We start from the raw sequence: 17,500 nt of genomic DNA, 5'->3' as shown, positions 1-17,500 counted from the left end.
GAACACTGATGTGCTCAATGTAAAACACTATGATGAATGTAAAATACTTAATTGAATTAGGCCTTTTTTGGTTCAGTGTTACACTTACTACACAGAGTACAAACATGAGTGTGTTGTAAAATATTTGAGAATATTGTTTTTTACTGTAAATTTTATTTTATTTTTCTCGCAAAAACAATGTACACAGTGTACATCCCATTCCCAACCAACACAAAGTTGCACATACACTACATACAAAACAACAGAAGAATTTACTGTATACAGTTACAGTAAAAAACAAACAAAAAAAACTATGCTGCATCCTCTCTTCTGTTGCGGTCTGGCCACAGCACCTCATCCACATCACAAGCAATGTTTTCCCTGGCCAAGCAGCGGGGGAAATATCGCCTAGCATGGCGATTCCAGCCATGGAAAGCATCAGCTGCTATATCTCCACATGCGTCCTCCATTGCTTGGAGAAGAGGTATACGCGTTTGTGGATTTCGGTCATACACTTTCCATCTCCAGGCAGAAAAAAATTCCTCAATAGGATTGAGGAATGGAGAATATGGAGGGAGATAAGCAACTAAAAAGCGTGGGTGGGCAGTGAACCAGTTACGAACCAGAGCAGCCCTGTGGAAACTTACGTTGTCCCAAATAACAACGTACCTGAGCTGCTCTGGGCCATCTACCTGATCTGGTGGAATGAGTGTGTTGTGTAGGGTGTCAAGGAATGTGATCAGATGGGCGGTGTTGTAGGGGCCAAGGGTAGCATGGTGATGGATGACGCCGTGGTGGGTAATCGCTGCACACATTGTGATGTTCCCTCCGCGCTGGCCAGGGACTTCAACAATGGCACGCTGGCCGATGATATTCCTTCCCCTCTTTCGTCTTTTTGTGAGGTTGAACCCAACCTCATCAATGAAGATGAACTGGTGCTCCACTGCAGCCACCTCTAGCTCAAGGACTCTCTGAAACACACATGACAATTTCAGAAATAGACACGGAGTGGTCAATATTGTGAAGCACAATCATTATGATTACAATATTGAAATATGTATAATTTACTGTATACAGTGTTGAGAGTATGCATCAATTGTGGGACTCACTTGCACATAGTTATATCGCAATTCTTTGACTCTCTCTGAATTGCGTTCAAATGGCACTCTGTAGACCTGCTTCATCCTGAGATGATTTCTGCGCAAGGCACGGTCAAGTGTTGATAAGCTTACCCTATCAATATTTTGAAACATGTCATTGTTTTCTATTATTTTTCTTTGTATTTGCCGTAATGTTATGGCGTTGTTTTCTAGGACCATGTTTATGATTTCAGTTTCCTGTTCAGGAGACAGAACACGTTCCCGACCACCTTGTGTTGGTAATCTTTCAGTTCTGCCAAACAAATAGTAAAATACTGTAAATACAATGTAGGTATACATTTCCTAAATACTTAAAACATAATTTGCAGAATTTTTACAGTCCTACAGAACAGTACTCATTGAGTACTGTATTGATTTGCAGTACTGCAATTTTCTAGTGAGAGTAGATTTCTTACCTATTCTCATTTCGGAAAGTCCGGATGATGGATGCTACAGTGAACCTGCTCAAATGTGGCTGTACTCTTTGCCCAGCCTCCCTCATTGTTAGACCATGGTTGACCACATGATCAACCAAAGTGGCTCGGATCTCATCAGAGATTACAGTCCTTGGCCTTCCTCGTCCTCCTCGTCCTCCCCGTCCTCGTCCTCCCCGTCCTCCTCCTCTAACTCTCACTCCTCTGGCTCTGCCTCTGTTTCCAATGTTGGCATCCATTGCTCCAAAACAGAAGAGCTCACCTGTTGCCTTTTTATGCTAAAGCTCTGATTGCTAATTGTAAAACTGTGTGACGGGTGTTTGCCCTTGTGATGAGTCAGTGTGCATATTTGAATGGCAGTGTGTTCCTTGTGAAAACAAGATATTTTCTGCATGAAAATTGTGCCAAAAGCAGAGAATTGTGTGTAGTGTTTTGAAAAAAGTGTTTTATAGAACTGCAATTTGAGTGTAAAGCAGGAACTGTGCTTGTAGTTTAGCAGAATTGGTTCAGGGGGTTGGTGAATGAGTTACATGTTGTGGTCATTGTGTCTGAAGTACCAGAATTTGTGTGTAAACAATTGAGAAAAACTGTAATCAAGCGACACTGATCATACCTTTTGGTTTGTTGAGAAATGTTTGTCAAGGCAAATACTGTTCATGTTAAAAATTATGGATTTAGACGTATTATAATTGACACAAATAATTGTATTATTCAACACATCACTTTACTACTAACATGAAAGACAATCTTTACCTTAAACACACTAAATAAATGTTGTTTTTTCAACATTTATCATTTTATAGCATTATCACATATTTTGAACTAAAGAATCTATTTGTCGGGTTAGATTTGACTATGCTTTTATCTGTCTTCTAGAGATTATTTGCATTTGAACTTTTAAAGCGTTTTGCCTGATTCATCACTTCTGTCACATGGATGGATGGCATTTCAGATGTTACTTAAGAGAATGTCTGTTTCGCTTCGGGGAATGACTGAAAATCATTTGTATAAACTCAGGAGTCACGCAGCTCGAGTGTCTTCTTTAATCTTTAAACATCTCTAAATGTCTGATAGGTTCCCTTGGGAAAAGTAACAATGGCTCTATTATAGAAAGTTAGAGAGTTTTGTAACCGTTTTGTTTTGTCTTCATATTTATTTATCTTTTTTGGCAGATTTATGACTATTTGTATTACCAGGTTTTACCACAAATACCACGGTGAAACCATAGTAGATTTGTGGCTACTATGATTTTACTACTAAACACTAAACATTACATTTTCATCACATATTTTCAAAGTCAACCTGAAAGCAAAACTCATATCCGGAACAAAACTGACCTGCTCACAGAGAGAAATGCTTTCTTTCACTTTCAGCTCTTTGGAATTCGTATACTCTTTTTCCAAAGAAGCTCATGTAGGCGGGTTGCATACTCTGACCATTCAAAGGAAACGTCCAAAAACCCAAACACCATCGTAGATAAATATGACACACGAGATACACAAACAGGCATGTGCTTCTCCAGAAGCCCTCTGCACTGGCAGAACTTGTTTTGAGGCGAGTGACATCACCACCTAACTGTATTTGAATCTCTCCGTCAGAAAGCAGAGAAGCCACTTCTCTCCAACTCTTGAGCAGAAAGAACATATTCCTGTCGAACACATGGAGACTCGAGCGTTTGAAGAGAACCTGCTGTGTCCCGTCTGCCGTGACATCTTCAGAGATCCTGTTCTTCTTCTGTGTTCTCACAGCTTTTGTTTGGCCTGTCTGGAGCAGTACTGGGTTCACAGCAGCTCACAGATGTGTCCCGTGTGCTGGACGGACTTCTGTATGGATCATCCTCCCTGCAATCGAGCTCTGAAGAACCTGTGCGAGGTGGTCTTACTGGAGAAAGAGAAGCAGGTGTCAGAAGATGCTCAGGAGTTATTCTGCAGTCTTCACGGAGAGAAACTGGAGCTCTTCTGTCTGGAGGACCGGCGTCTCGTGTGCGAGGTGTGTTTGATGGATGATCTGTACATCAGACACACGTGCAGACCTGTGGAGGAGACGGCAGAGACTCTCAAGGTAGATTTTATTTTAATCTAATTATGGGTTTCAAATTCACTTTGTGACATCTTTTAAATTGCTCAACCACACCACTTTAAACGGTCTCTGCAGGAGGATCTCAGAGCAGACCTGAAGTCTCTGCAAGAGAAGTTCAAACTCTTTAAGTCACGGAAATCCATCTGCTATCAAAAAGCAAAACACATAAAGGTAAAATAATCACTTCAGATGTAGGAAGACGGATGTTTTTGCAATTTGATCGTTGAACTCTCTGTTCTGTAATAGAGTCAAGCTGAGAAAACAGAAGCACATATCAAGGATGAATTCGAGCAACTGCGCCTGTTTTTAAGAGATGAAGAGGCGATGAGGATAGGAGCTCTAAAGGAGGAGAAAGAGCAGAAGACGAAGATGTTAGACGATCAGATAATAAAGATTAACATTGACCTCATGTCTCTCCTGGAAAGAATACAAACCGTTGAAGATGAGATAAGGACTCAAAACATCTCATTCCTGCTGGTGAGACCACTTATTTACACTTTTATGTGTGTTCCCACATTGGAATTATGGTGAAAAATGAGGATTAAACCTCTAAATTGATGGAATAAGATTTTAAATTGATAACACAGCATTTGTGAATCTTCATTTGATTCTTACAGAACAGAATGTGTATAAAATTAAAATGTATGAAATGCATGATTCATAAAACAACATAACAATTCAACCATGATTTTGTGGTTGTTAAAAACAAGGTGTTTTGTTGTTTTTCCATGAAATTCTGCGAATGCAAGAACTACAGAGGTCCATGTGAAAGGTAAGCGAGATGCCTCTTGTTTGTTTGTGTTTGTTTAAGCGATGATGTCAAATGTCTCACTGTGGATGTTCTTACAGTATTCCGTCCTCAGATCCGTGTCTCCAGAAGCTGTCAGAAGGAGTGATCGATGTGGCAAAGCATCTGGGAAATCTAAAGTTCAGAGTATGGCAGAAGATGGCAGATGTCACTCAATACAGTAAGTGTTCTAGTTTTATCTATCATCATCCTTTTGAAAGGATCTGTTATTCTGTGTTTTGTTTTTGCTTAAGCTTAAAAACGCAAAGGTAAAATCATCAAACAAAGGTCTTACATTAATCTTTGAATCTGACATGACAGAAACGATTTTAGTATATTTTCTTTTGACATTTGTGTCAAACAATGCCACAAAAGTGTTTAATTGATCTGATTGTCTCTGTTCACGTACAGCTCCTGTTATCCTCGACCCTAACACCGCTCATCCGTGTCTTCATCTCTCTGGCAGTTTAACCGATGTGATGTTTGGTCAGTGGAGTCAGCAGACTCGTGGTTACCCTGAAACATGTGACGGGTACACAAGTGTCCTGGGTTCTGAAGGCTTTTGCTCTGGGACGCATTGCTGGGATGTTGACGTTGGGGACAACACAACCTGGGCCTTAGGAATGATCTCGGAATCTGCCACCTCGACCAGACACCGTTCACCCAGTTCCAGTTTATGGCGCATTGCTTATCACGACGGTCAATACGGTCAGGGAGAATCAGGGGAGGTCCTGACGCCCCTCGCGGTCAAACAGAAGATCCAGCAAATCAGAGTCCAGCTGAACTGGGACGCCGGAGAATTGACCTTCTTCAATCTTCTCACCAACACTCACATCTATACATTCAAGCACGTGTTCACCGAGAGAGTCTTTCCGTACTTTTGTAACGTGTGTCCATCTCAAGCGCTCAGGATCTTGCCAGTTTAAGAATCTTGTCACAGGAACAAAAGTGTCTTTTTTTTAATCACGTGTAGCCTGACAAATGTGATTCTATACTGCTGAGTGCTGAAAAATGATGACACCTGGTCCAAGTCTTTCATTTGCCCACTGTCGATCCCTCCCACACCACACACAATTCTTTGAATATTTTGTATACTATGTTTTTTTTTGTGTACATTCTTTTAAGTTACCCCTTTATTAGACATTTGCATGTGAAGAAAATGTTTGTTTACCTGAGGTGTTGTGCAAGAAGCGTCATGTTTTCCATTTGTTTCAACACATTCCTTACAAATAGCTGGTTAACGCTGTGAACACATTTACACCTTTAATCTCTTCCTACAATCATTGTATTCCTAAACTTAGGTAAAGTTTGTTCTTTTTCATCTTTAAATCCTTTACATTATTATACACAAATATGCAGAATAATATTTTTAATAAATTATCACTAAACAAACTGTGTAGAACTTTTGCTTCCTGAACAAAAACGTACCGATGTGTCTCAATCACGCAACACACACTTTCAACAGTCTCAAACATGTTATGGCAAACAGCCCTGATGACTTTTTGTTTAGATAGACAATCAGACTTCAGATCAGACATTAGACTCCCGACAGATTTAAGGATATATAATCTTAAATGCATTTTTCAGATGTGTGCCTTCTTTACGCTGTCTGCTGTAAATCACTTTAAAAACATTTCAATTCAAAACTTTGGTTCAGGTGCTGCTGTAATGTATAAGTTAAATCAAACTGGTTCATATCACTTAACCTTAAATTATGTTAAACTGACTTATAAAACATGTTTTTTTTAAGTTAAATGAAATTACAGTGACTTGTAAAACCAATTAGATTAAATTTATTTAGGTCAGCATATTTAGGTTGTATTTTTTATCATGCTGTAAATCTCTGTGATTCTTGTCTCATTGAGACCTCATTATGTTCTAAAGCCTTAACTTCTGTTCCTCGCTGTAAACTCTGAATGTAAAGTCAAAACAGTGACTCTAAGTAGAGCATGACGCCAATGTTTTTATTTTGAACCGGTTGAAATGCCAATGCAGGCCTTCTTCTGAAACACCGGTTACACCAGTCCTAATAATACGCAAAGCAGCGTAAATACCTGAGTACACGTCCGGACAAATTATTATAGAGAAATGTTTTGACATTTTTTCTCTGTCAAACATCTTCAAGTGATACTTAACATTTGTTACCTACAAAATAAAACCTACAGAACAGGTATTATTAGAACTGCAAATAACACTTGTAAATTGTTCTCACTTCCTTATATCAGTCATAACATTTCCTGGTTATCCACATTTAATCCAGGTTGTGAATTTTACACAATCTGCAAATAACTTTAATTACTTTACGGTTGCCTTCTATCCTTGTTTTAAACAAAACATTTAGCCCCTTCTTGACGGACAAGGCTTAAGACTAGTACCATGACTAAAATTAATTTTGAGCGATCTTAACTGAAGATAACTTGTATGAATCAGTGAATGGTTACGTATACTGTGTTAGGCTATATGAGACTAGTCTTCATTTTAATTGCACTTATGCTTTTGTTGTACTTATGCTGTCCTAATTGCTTCCATTACCTACCCCACTTGTAAGTCGCTTTGGATAAAAGCGTCTGCTAAATGACTAAATGTAAATGTAATGTAAATGTAACTTGCCCGGACATATCTTAGAATATTATCAGTGCCAATCTTTTGTTTTGAGATGCACATCAGTCATGGTTTCTCATAAGGCCTTTTATTAAAAGCGACTTAAATAGCCTAAATTAACTAAGGCATAGTTCTGACCTAGGCTAAGCTTTGTCTATGAAACCAAGCCATGATAAAGATAAGCTGCAGATTTGTTTTCTATCCGGGGAAAAGAATTCTGCCTTAAACATAACATCAATAATCACTTTCATAGTTCTTTACCTTGGTGCAATATGTTTTAATGCACACCTGTATTTGTACTAGTATAGATAGTAAATATATGTTTTGGTCATCTGTTTTCTTGATGCATTGCTTTTAACCCGCCCAGGGAAGTGTATAAATACACTTGTTGCTTAATCAGTTCACAGTTCTGCTGTAAACAATCGAACAGCAAAAGAAACACATCAGACTGCAGCTCTCTGTCTCCCTCTAGTGGTCACACATAGAACAGCGCTGTAGCACACGATTTTGTTTTGAAAGTTTCGATTACACTTTGCTTTGACTGACTTTTAATTCCTCTCAAGTAAAACTGCTTCATATATTTCGTATTCCACTGATTTTTTTAAACAATGCTCATGACTAATGTACTTCAAACCATAAGGCTCGTTTGAGATGCGCCTTCTCTGGCCTGTAATTCAGACGAATCTTAATGTTTAGACAAGACTAACTATTATTGTGTCCACGCAGAAATACTATAATCTTCCTGTGATTTTTAAAGCAGCTATGATGCGCGTTAACGCCGCGCCGCGCAGACCGATTGGAATGTGACATTAAAGTATCGCGAGATAATGGGGAATATTTATCTTTGCAAATCGCTCTCGCGATATCATACGCAGATACGTCGTCGCAGTGCTGCGTGTTGCCGAAAACGCGATGGTTGCCCAAAAACTCAAATGGACCAAAGTTCAGTCGCAATAAAAGCAGTGGTCGAGCGTGTGGTTGACTTTCACCGGCAAAATCGCAGAGAGGATGTGTTTAAAGAGCGATGGAGAGGGTATGTGTCGTTCTCTCAGTATCGTGCATTGCACGTCGTTTACACAGTTCAATACAAATAACTGCAGAACTCACTCGTCGAGTCGTTTTTTGTCTTAACACACAATACGTCACGGGTTATGAGTACAAACCTAATAGTAAATGTATTGTCGGATACTCTTTTGTAAAATAGTATTTATGTTGTACATTGATGTTCGTGTTTCAAGTAACGTTACTGTCAGATTAGGACATTTTTGTCATTCTCTTAAGAAACTTGCAGACTGTTTAGCTTTTTGTTTGTTCTAAATGTAATTTGTGTGGTGGTGTTTAAAGGAGGTGTAAGGATAGAAAAGATACAGCAGTTGGGAGATTTTAGGAAAGTGCAGTATTGTGTCTGACCACTAGGAGGGGCTGATTGACTTAAAACTGACCTAAATCATGTCCTGACAGGTTGTGGGTTTTGGCTCCACCCCTTTTCTTTACAGGATATCTGTAACCCTCTATTTAACCTTCAAATTTCTATAAGCCCTCTTTTGCAATAGATTTATTAAAATGATTGCCTTTTTGTGTAAACACTTCCTTAACATTTGTGTTCACTTCTACACCATTGACTTCCATAAATGTATTTTCGACACTATTTTCCTTTTTTTTTATTTGCATTCAGTTAAGCAATGGACAGATTTATTAGTGATTTCAATGATGAATACAGAACTGAAAAAAAATCAATGACTTTTCATTAGTCTAATGTCATGATTTATGTTTATCATTTTAACTAGATTATACATACATGCACATGTAATCATAATGCAGATCTTCATTTAAAGATTGTTGAATAAATTAGTAGAACACATTTCACAGTGTATTATATCTTCGTGGAAATGTGAATGCAATGAAAAGAGAACAAGTATTATTCAGATGCACATCGTACATTTTCCTCATAGTATCCAGAGTTGGTTATGTTTCCGGAAGGACTGTATTCACCAACAACACAAAATTCGCGTCCATCGGTAGCCAGTCCTACTCCGATCTCTTTAGTAGATTTCCACACAACTTGGGTAAAGTGTCCTGAAAATTATATTTATTAAGTTATATACTATACATAAAACTGCAATCTCTGAATTAGTTTCATTGTTATTAGCCAAGTATAAAAAATACAAAAAGGAAACTTTATTGTGCAAACCTGTATTTTCTTGATATCCAGATTTTTCGAAGTTGTAATCTTTAATCTCACTATACCAGTGCTCTACAGGCTCTTTACCTGGAAAAATACAACACAATAAATGTTATGGCATGAATGCCATGCGCTCGGTGCCTTGTTCCCATTTACATTTAACTCACTTAATGGCGGGTTATCATTAAATTCATTAGGATTGTGAGCTATTATGTTCATATTTATTTTACCTGTCAACTTCTTTGGTTCGGAGCTGGAAACGAAAAATATATTTTCTCCGTTTTCAGTTGCACTGTGTTCCAAGCGCTTCACTTTGAAAATATGATCTGCCCACAGTTGAGCTGAAGCACACAGTGTATCGCTCAGTATCAGATCTGGGGCTTGATGTTTTCTTCTGTACTCGTTGTGGGTCTCCAGAAACTCCTTCTTAAAGCTTTCATCTATTGAGAATCGCAAACAAGCGTGAAGTATTAAAAAAAGGAAAGGAATGATGTAGTGACTAAACAAACAATCATTTGTAAAACTGAGAACATAACAGGATGCATGAAAGTGGCAAAAATTATTACAACATATTATTTTTTAAAGTCTTCTTCAACCATGTAAAAACACAAGTATGTGATTGTTAAAACATAAATATGAACTTGTTTTCTTTCCTGTAAAATTTTTTATTTGTTGGGAGAAATGTGTCAGTAGTTCACATAACGATAAAGATGATAATTTTACCTAAACATAGCTATAAAATATAAAAAATCTATCAAGTGTTATATATGAAGAGATTTGTTCCAAAATGAGATAAAAAATCATGTTTTTTATTATGTTATTGTGTTTCTATTGTGTTAGCTACCTGTATTTTTTTCATAATCAAAGCAAACCGACTGCAATTTGATTGATGTTTTTCAATGCACAAAAAAACATGATTTGTTAAAGATTTTTTAAGATCTCATTTCGTCCAAAGGGGAAAAAAATAAGAGACCATTTCAACATTTAAAAACAGGTTTTTTGAATTAACTTTTTATAGGTGTTTCGTTCTGTGAACTACTTACAATATTACTCTCCAATTTCAAATAAAAATGTTGTTTCTATTTGCATTTATTTGTTGAAAATTTAAAATTGAGAAACAGGTGACAATAATAGAGAAGATGCTGCGTATTTCTCTGACCTCAAATACAGCAAAGAAAATAAGGTAATTCACTTTAAAGCAACTCACCAGTCATATTTTTACATGTATTTAAAAAAATCCTGTTGAATGACTTTGTCACTCCTGAGGTTTGATTTTATAGAAATTTAATTTAAACACAATACATCTAGAAATGACGAAAATGGCTGTATATACCAGTTGACCATTTAAACAAATGAATAAAGAGAGTTGACCCACCTGCCATGGCCGCTGAACTATTAGCTGTAAATAAAAAAGCATGTAAGTGCAAACATCAGACAGAAGTGATTATTGATGTGATGTGATGGTGATAATACCTTGTGTTGTCTGGTGGAGCTGTGCAGATGTGGCTCGGGTCGAGTCAAAGCTGTATTCATGTCATGATGTTTGTGTTTATATACTGTTAGCAGCTTCACCCACCTCGCTCAAGACCCACCCTTAGCATTCCTCATCGCCATCTCTCTCATTGTAAAACTGGGTAAACTGATCCCATTTTACACAAAATATGTTCCGGGTAACTCTAGTGGATTCTTTAGAAGCTGTTCATGAGGGTATCTGTTTCATATTTGTATCAGTTTACTTCTTGGGAACTTGTTGGTATTGGATGTTATCTGTATAAAACTGAATAATTAACTTCAGTCCAAATGTAGTCTCTAAACTTCTCGCTAACCAAACTAAACCTTGCTCTCACGCATGCAGTCACGGAAGCTGGCATGGTGTTAAAAGGAAAGAGAAACCTTTAGGAATCATCATTTATGATGCAAGATACATAATTAACATTTGAATGATTCATTTTTTAGTAAATCAAGAAAGAATTAAGCAATGAAATAAAAGTGTTGAACTGGCACAGTTGAGGCTTCTGGTTTGTTTTTAAAGGTGGACGAGATTAAATCTCACAAAAACATGTCAAGGTCACATTCTACTACAAAACAGTCAGAAGATCAGTAATGTCTGTGGGGGGTGTAGAATTAAAAAAAATCACATAATTTTTGTGATTTCCATTAGAGCTGTCACCATAATAAAAAATTTGGCTAACTCTAAATTGTCTATTAAATAATTGTACTTATGGCCATCTGTTTAAGGGCTTTAACAATTTTAACGTTTAATTACAATTAATTAATTTAATTCATAAAATATAGATACATTAAGAAAAGGGAAACTTCTCTAAATGACAAGTTACATTCACTATAGAGAGACCTTAACAGAAAAAAACTGATATGAGGATGATGTTGTCTTAATGTGTAGATGCAGCAAATCTGGAAACACTTTCATAAAACTCATAAACATAAAAAAAATGCAAATCAGAAGATGAAGAATATTCGAAGAGTGTGGATATAAAATGCTACAGATTGTTTTCCAAGAATTGCAATTATGTCAAATATTTGCGATGAATCGATTATTTAATGTGGCAAAGAATAATTTTCTAATCTTGCCATTCCTCATAATTTATGAAAGCATTGGCAATGGCAAGTATTCCCAGACTTAACTTTAAACATTAGATGCGTGCGTGTTTGCAGACCAGTAAAATAATTATAAGGAAGTTCAAAGAATGGTAGTCACGCAAACGGCTTAACAAGTCACTTCCGTCACATAGTAAAATGCAAAAACACCAGGAGATTTCTGTTTGGGAGGTGTGTGGCTGCACGTGCGTGGGGTAGGATGTTAAAAAAATGACAATGGGATTCCTTAAAAAACAAAAACTCTCAGACAAAGTGTCTCTTTGTATATCAGAAACATTTGTCCCTAACCCTGAACTGTTGTATTTTTATTTTTAATCAGTGTTTGTTTAAATTCGCATCCTGTTTCGTGTTTCACTTTTCAGACGTACCGGTGTTTATTTAGAAAGTTCTGAGTTTGCCAGGTCAGAGTGTTTACATTACAGCCAAATGAGGACTTGTGCATTTTCTGTTTCACAGCTTCTTCAACATGCACATTAACAACATGTTTTTACCAGTCTATCTTTCACACACCAGCGTGTCTGGGAGCTCCTGTTGTGTAATAATTATAGTGTTTGCAAGATTTTTTACTTAAAATAAGCTAAGCCTACATTTTTCCACAAGAATTTAAATTTTCTTGAATGCATGGTGAAATACATTGAATTATGGCATAACATTAAGATTTCTGTCTACAAACTGTTTACAATATAGCTGATCCACAAAGATGTGTTCAGAGTTTTATAGTTTTGACATTAGTTTCATATATATTTAAAATTAGCTTTTATTTTTAGTTTTATTTTTAGCAATTTTTGTATATGCTTTAGTCATTTTAGAATGTATTGGGTTTTTTTAATGTTACTATATAAGATTAATATCTTTTTATTTTAGTTTTAGTTTTTTAAGTTTTACTCCTTTTAAATTTACCTTATTTTTGACAATCATTTTTAGCTCAATATTTGATTTTTAATTAACAGGAACGTTTTCAGAGATTTAATTTTAGTTCAAATAACCTTGGTCCACTTCACCTGATGTTTAAAGACAGGGTAAGTGATTTCTTCCAGAAACGTTTGTTATGAGAATCTCTTAAGTGGCTCTAAATATTTTCTGTGCAGGGCCATTAGATGTTAGTCCAGTCATTGCATTCGGTCATTGGTGCACATTCAACATCATCATCCTTCTTGAAATAACATTTGTATTATCTTAAAAAAATACCATTTATATTTCCAGGACAGCATTTTATTTGAAAGCATTTGTGGAAGTCATTAAATTGCCTATAACACCGTTTTATTTCTCACTGTTTAAAAATGAGGTTTTACAATGTATCTAAAGATGAACAAAACAGAAGACTTTCTAAACAAATCAATGGAAAGTTAGATTTTGTATATACCATATACTTTAGTGGCCTGTTTAGAGGACATGTGTAGTTTAGATTTTTCAGGTAATGTTGTTGAAGTGTTTAGGGTGTAATACTCGGTATAGCCTAAAGGAGGCGCCACACACTGCACTAGAAACCAGAAAGCCAAACTAGAAATGTATTACTTTTTTAAAAATGCATAAAGCTATTTTATTTTATTCTTGCCTAGCTCTGCAAATAAACAACAAAGAATTGCATGTATAATTACTTGATGGCAACCATAAGTTCAATATTTAAAGGTCATGTGTATGAAAAGGACACAGGGCACCCATCTATGTTTTAGTATTCCCCCTCCAGTGCCTTTTGTCAGATTAAACGTGTTTGTTTTCTATCAGTGTCCTTGATATGATGTGCTAAACGTTCAAGCCAGCATGTGATCTTCAGAGACCTCATTATATTGTTACCTTGAGTCCAGTGCCACTGAGAAACAAAACCAAGAAAACATAATAACTACTGTTAAAAGATAAGATGATGAAACAGAGGCGTGAGATTTTCATGTTTTATTAGTGTAACTGGTCAAAATCTTAATGTAGGCATTGTTACAGCTTGATTCTCTGTTCCACTTCTCAAACAGATGATTTAGTTGAACTTAATTAAACCCATTTGATCAATTAACTTATATATTATTAAAATATTACAGCAGCTTGAGGTGAACGTGACTTGGAATACAGATATTACTGTCTACAGAAAATGACTCTATTTGCATTATGTTTATGAGTGTACATGTGTTTTTGGAAGAATATTAATAGTTTAAAAAAGGGGATGCACAGAAATGTTGTTCAATTGTCTATAAAATATTTGATTCTGACAGTGATATTGACCTACACAACAGAGGACGGTTCAGAATATAGTTTGAATATTGTCACGCTGCCATGCCATAGATGAACTCTAAAATGATATGATGATTGATTGAAATGTGTTTGGAAGAGCGTCCTCTGTAAGTTACTGAGAAGAGGGGAGGAGAGAGAGGGAGGCTTGTTTTTAGATTTTGACTTTTTTCTGGTTCACAGAGTCCGCCACAGTTCAGAGGACAGTGTGAATGGAAGCTAACAAACTCTGAGTTTAGCTTTTTTTTCTTTGTTCGGTTATATAGTCAGGTTTACATGTCTGAATCTCACACTGGATTCAGTGTAACACAATATATACTCTACAACTGTATACTGTGTTTGTATGTGTGCGCCCGTATGTTTGTGTGTTTATGCGCGTGCGTTTGTGTGAATGCTTGTGTGTGTGTTCTTAACTGCAACGAGCTTCTTTGAGTCTTGATTTGCGTCCCACATCTCATCTGTGTCAGTTCTCATTTCCCTCTGGACTGTAATCTTCAAGCGTAATGAGCATTAGTTTTCATTAAGCACCTGTCTGTATCTCTTGTTCTCAGTAACTCACGCAGACAGACAGCAGGTCCTGCGCTCGTTCATTCTTTCCTGCCCTGATTTAGTTTTGCGATTGAATTAACTTTGCAGTTGAAGAGTTAAAACTCTCGTCTGACAAAACAATCGTCTGCTCTCCGTCAATGCATGCGGCGCACATGTTTTATTGTTTGTGTCAACATCGAAGTGCCTCTTACATAACAGAGTTTAATGTTGAGCTTTCCCGGGTTGAGATTGATATTGTATGTTGATGTGAGGGGAGAGGAAAGGCCAAACAGGATCTGTAATGTCATAAGAGCTTTTCATAAGTTTTGTTTTTAGTTGGGTCTAAATTAAATGAAGCATGTTTCGGATCTACATGCGTCACGGATGCATGTTAAAAACTGTCTTTGTTGAGTACATAAAATAGGTATAGGATGCGCAAACTGGTTAAAATGAGAAGACTGATTTTCATTGAGTTTGTGTGGGTCTGTTTTCTGTACTGCTGTTTGGACTCATTTGTTTTTATACCTAGCGAGTGTGTCCGTCAGTCTGTTTGTGAGAGTAAACTGAGCTTCTTTTGTCTCTGACTGTTGTTTAGTCTGAAGTTCAAAGCTGTCTGGACAGAATGGAAGCGCATTAGGATCTGTCAGATCTTCAGAAACGGGTGCATGTCCACTTCAAAGCACACACCGCTGCAGAAAAAACACATCCCCGCATTACCATAGAAAAGAGAGGATACGGCGTAATGAATTCAACACTTTATCACAGACTACAACTATATTCATGACATTCTGCATACCATACATATTCATCATAGTATAACACTACAGTAAATTACTCATTGAATTGATACATGTGAATGAATTATTGCGTCATAGTACTGATAACGTTTGACAACCGCTGACAGAAAATCTGAAGTCTTTATAGGTGTTCTGAAAAAGATGTGGATGAGAATTTAGAGGCACAGGAACAGGAAAGGCCAGACAAGATCTCTAATATAACACAGAGACTTTAAGTCTAGATTTGGTTTTGGCTCATTTAGATGATGCATCTTATTGTTAAAATTTAAGCGGATGTAACACACAAAGTTTCTCCCAATCTCATATTAATCTTCATCCTATACAGCATAAAGAGTTCAGAGCTTCAAGTGAACCTATGTGCATCACACATCATGTCTAAATACGTGCCTGCTGCAGACACGTCAAAAGGGTTTATGATAAAACAGACGTTCAAAAGAAACTGCGTTAACACTTATCTCTGATTACACATGAGAATAAGCGAGTATCTACCAAACGCAAGCATCTCTTTTATTATAAACCCATTCGATGCCTCTGCAGAAAGCACGTATTTTGACATGACATACCATACACATGTTTTGTCTTCCCGCTCTTGGTGGTTGACGTGTGGGCATGCTTTTCCGGGAAACTTTTCGAGACCTTTACGAACACTGGGGGAGTGTATTGAGAACAGAAATATTATGACATACATCCAACTTGATGATGAGAAGACAGCACGTTTAACATTGTAAAGAGGTCAGAATGCATGAAACACTGTGGCACCTCCCCTTTAAAAAATTGGCTTTGGTGAGTGAATAAAATGGTTAAAGGATGCCGAAAAGTCTCTGAAAAACTTTGGATGAGAATTAAAAGGCAAGGATAGTTAGTATTTAGTGGCCACACATTATGAAAGAGGGATGTTGTACGAGACAGTGACCCGTAGGACTGAAGGCTTGAATGCCTGTTGATGTGATTTATTTGGAGGGTTTACAAAAGCACATAAGAGCTCTCGGTTTCTAAGAATCAAGAGAGAGAGCAAAAGAGGGATTGTGAGACGAGAAGTGATAACGTTTGTCCTTGATCTACTTCAGGAATCTTTTGTGTCGAGAGCATCTGCTGTCGAATATCTGTAGCAGAATGTAATATCACACATGGAGCTTTTTACATGTCATGTGCAATACTAAGTACCCCACGTTCAATATTCTGTGTGAATGTTTAACACATCTTTTCCGGTTCACTCATCTCATGCGGTTGAGTGGATTCCAGGTGTCCCGTGAAATCTGAAAGCTTTTAATATGACTGTGTCTGAGGAGGGAGGTGTTCTGAATAAGCGGATGCTTCTGATGACTGAAATCTCCTCCGTCACTATCAGATAATCCTGTGAGTTTATCATCCCCACCCAGAGACGACGTCACACATCTCCATATTAGCTTTTCATAAGATCTTTTCCGTCAAAGAGTATTAAATGTCTTGTGTAAACGGACAGATTTAGTTCTCGTTTCTGTTAAACGGTGCAGTGATCGGCAGTAACTCTGATGGGGATCTGTTTTGCATCTTTGCAGCAACTTTCACCCGCGAAGAAATGAGATCGAGCTGTTAAAAGCTTTTTCAGATCAACCTGTTAAAAGCGATAAAAGAGGTATTGCACTAAAAGTGATCAATAATGTTGATCCCAGACCTCCTGAGATCTCCTTTAGTGCCGTTTAAAAACATCACATTTAGGCACATGAGGACATGAGATATGTTGGGTGTGGAATATATCCGGATCAAACTGGACATTGAAAATGCAAAATTTCAATCGACATATAAGAGGCAGGATCTTTTCTTGTACATGTTTTTTTATAGACAATGTTTTGCTGTCCAACAACAAAAAGTAATACAGGAAGAATGATCTACGTACAGATAACGGTAACACTTTACATTAATGTTCCCTTCAGAAAGCATTTATAAATCTGTTCATTCGTGATTAATAGGTCATTTCAAATGCATTATAAAGCATAAAAAAGGGGGATTGTAACAAAATACTTGCCAAATAGTGAGCCTCTTGTGTACATGACACTGCCGCTCCTCTTCATCTGAAGAATCTGTTGAACCGACAGGACACGTCAAATAACCCACAGGTCAAACCTGACAAAAAAGCCGAACCCACTGGTGGAGAAAATGAG

The 17,500-nt window shown here is 37.0% G+C and overlaps 3 protein-coding genes and 1 long non-coding RNA gene across 4 annotated transcripts in view; 2 read left to right on the top strand and 2 right to left on the bottom strand.

Annotated features, from left to right (window-relative positions):
* Window positions 1-2,116, bottom strand: part of LOC130438311 (uncharacterized) — a 2,272-nt gene extending 156 nt beyond the window's left edge. The window contains exons 1-2 of the mRNA XM_056770175.1: window positions 1,089-2,116; window positions 1-950 (exon numbers count right to left, since the gene is read on the bottom strand). The exon at window positions 1-950 is cut by the window's left edge and continues 156 nt beyond it. Of these exons, the coding sequence (XP_056626153.1) occupies window positions 291-950; window positions 1,089-1,418 (990 nt within the window). The 5' untranslated portion in view covers window positions 1,419-2,116 and the 3' untranslated portion in view covers window positions 1-290. The remainder of the gene's footprint in view (window positions 951-1,088) is intronic.
* Window positions 2,117-2,975: 859 nt separating this feature from the next.
* trim35-27 (tripartite motif containing 35-27) lies at window positions 2,976-5,772 on the top strand. Its single transcript, XM_056770076.1, has 6 exons — window positions 2,976-3,613; window positions 3,707-3,802; window positions 3,878-4,108; window positions 4,381-4,403; window positions 4,481-4,599; window positions 4,830-5,772. Exons 1-6 carry the CDS (start codon window positions 3,212-3,214, stop codon window positions 5,342-5,344), a joined length of 1,386 nt encoding a protein of 461 aa, XP_056626054.1. The 5' UTR covers window positions 2,976-3,211; the 3' UTR covers window positions 5,345-5,772.
* A 2,132-nt stretch (window positions 5,773-7,904) lies between these two features.
* LOC130438125 (uncharacterized) overlaps window positions 7,905-17,500 on the top strand; it is a 10,929-nt gene continuing 1,333 nt past the window's right edge. Inside the window, exon 1 of the long non-coding RNA XR_008909268.1 lies at window positions 7,905-8,052. This is a non-coding gene — a long non-coding RNA (uncharacterized LOC130438125). The remainder of the gene's footprint in view (window positions 8,053-17,500) is intronic.
* Window positions 8,666-10,807, bottom strand: im:7150988 (Golgi-associated plant pathogenesis-related protein 1). The gene is made up of 5 exons (XM_056769930.1): window positions 10,675-10,807; window positions 10,577-10,600; window positions 9,432-9,641; window positions 9,211-9,288; window positions 8,666-9,095 (listed from the first exon to the last, which is right to left on the bottom strand). The coding sequence occupies exons 2-5, from the start codon at window positions 10,581-10,583 to the stop codon at window positions 8,938-8,940; spliced, it is 453 nt and encodes a 150-aa protein (XP_056625908.1). The 5' UTR covers window positions 10,584-10,600; window positions 10,675-10,807; the 3' UTR covers window positions 8,666-8,937.

This window comes from Triplophysa dalaica, chromosome 16 (genome assembly GCF_015846415.1).
Source record: "Triplophysa dalaica isolate WHDGS20190420 chromosome 16, ASM1584641v1, whole genome shotgun sequence".
NCBI lineage: Eukaryota > Metazoa > Chordata > Actinopteri > Cypriniformes > Nemacheilidae > Triplophysa > Triplophysa dalaica.
This window is presented reverse-complemented; position numbering and strand designations above follow the sequence as displayed.

Bases quoted from the DNA above. Each gene is read 5' to 3' on its own strand.
- trim35-27 (XM_056770076.1), top strand. From the start codon at position 3,212: ATGGAGACTCGAGCGTTTGAAGAGAACCTGCTGTGTCCCGTCTGCCGT. The intron at 3,614-3,706 runs GTAGATTTTATT...CGGTCTCTGCAG, and splicing joins AGACGGCAGAGACTCTCAAG to GAGGATCTCAGAGCAGACCT. The intron at 4,404-4,480 runs GTAAGCGAGATG...ATGTTCTTACAG, and splicing joins TACAGAGGTCCATGTGAAAG to TATTCCGTCCTCAGATCCGT.
- im:7150988 (XM_056769930.1), bottom strand. The intron at 9,289-9,431 runs GTAAAATAAATA...GTATTTTTCCAG, and splicing joins CGAACCAAAGAAGTTGACAG to GTAAAGAGCCTGTAGAGCAC. The intron at 9,096-9,210 runs GTTTGCACAATA...TATAATTTTCAG, and splicing joins TGGATATCAAGAAAATACAG to GACACTTTACCCAAGTTGTG.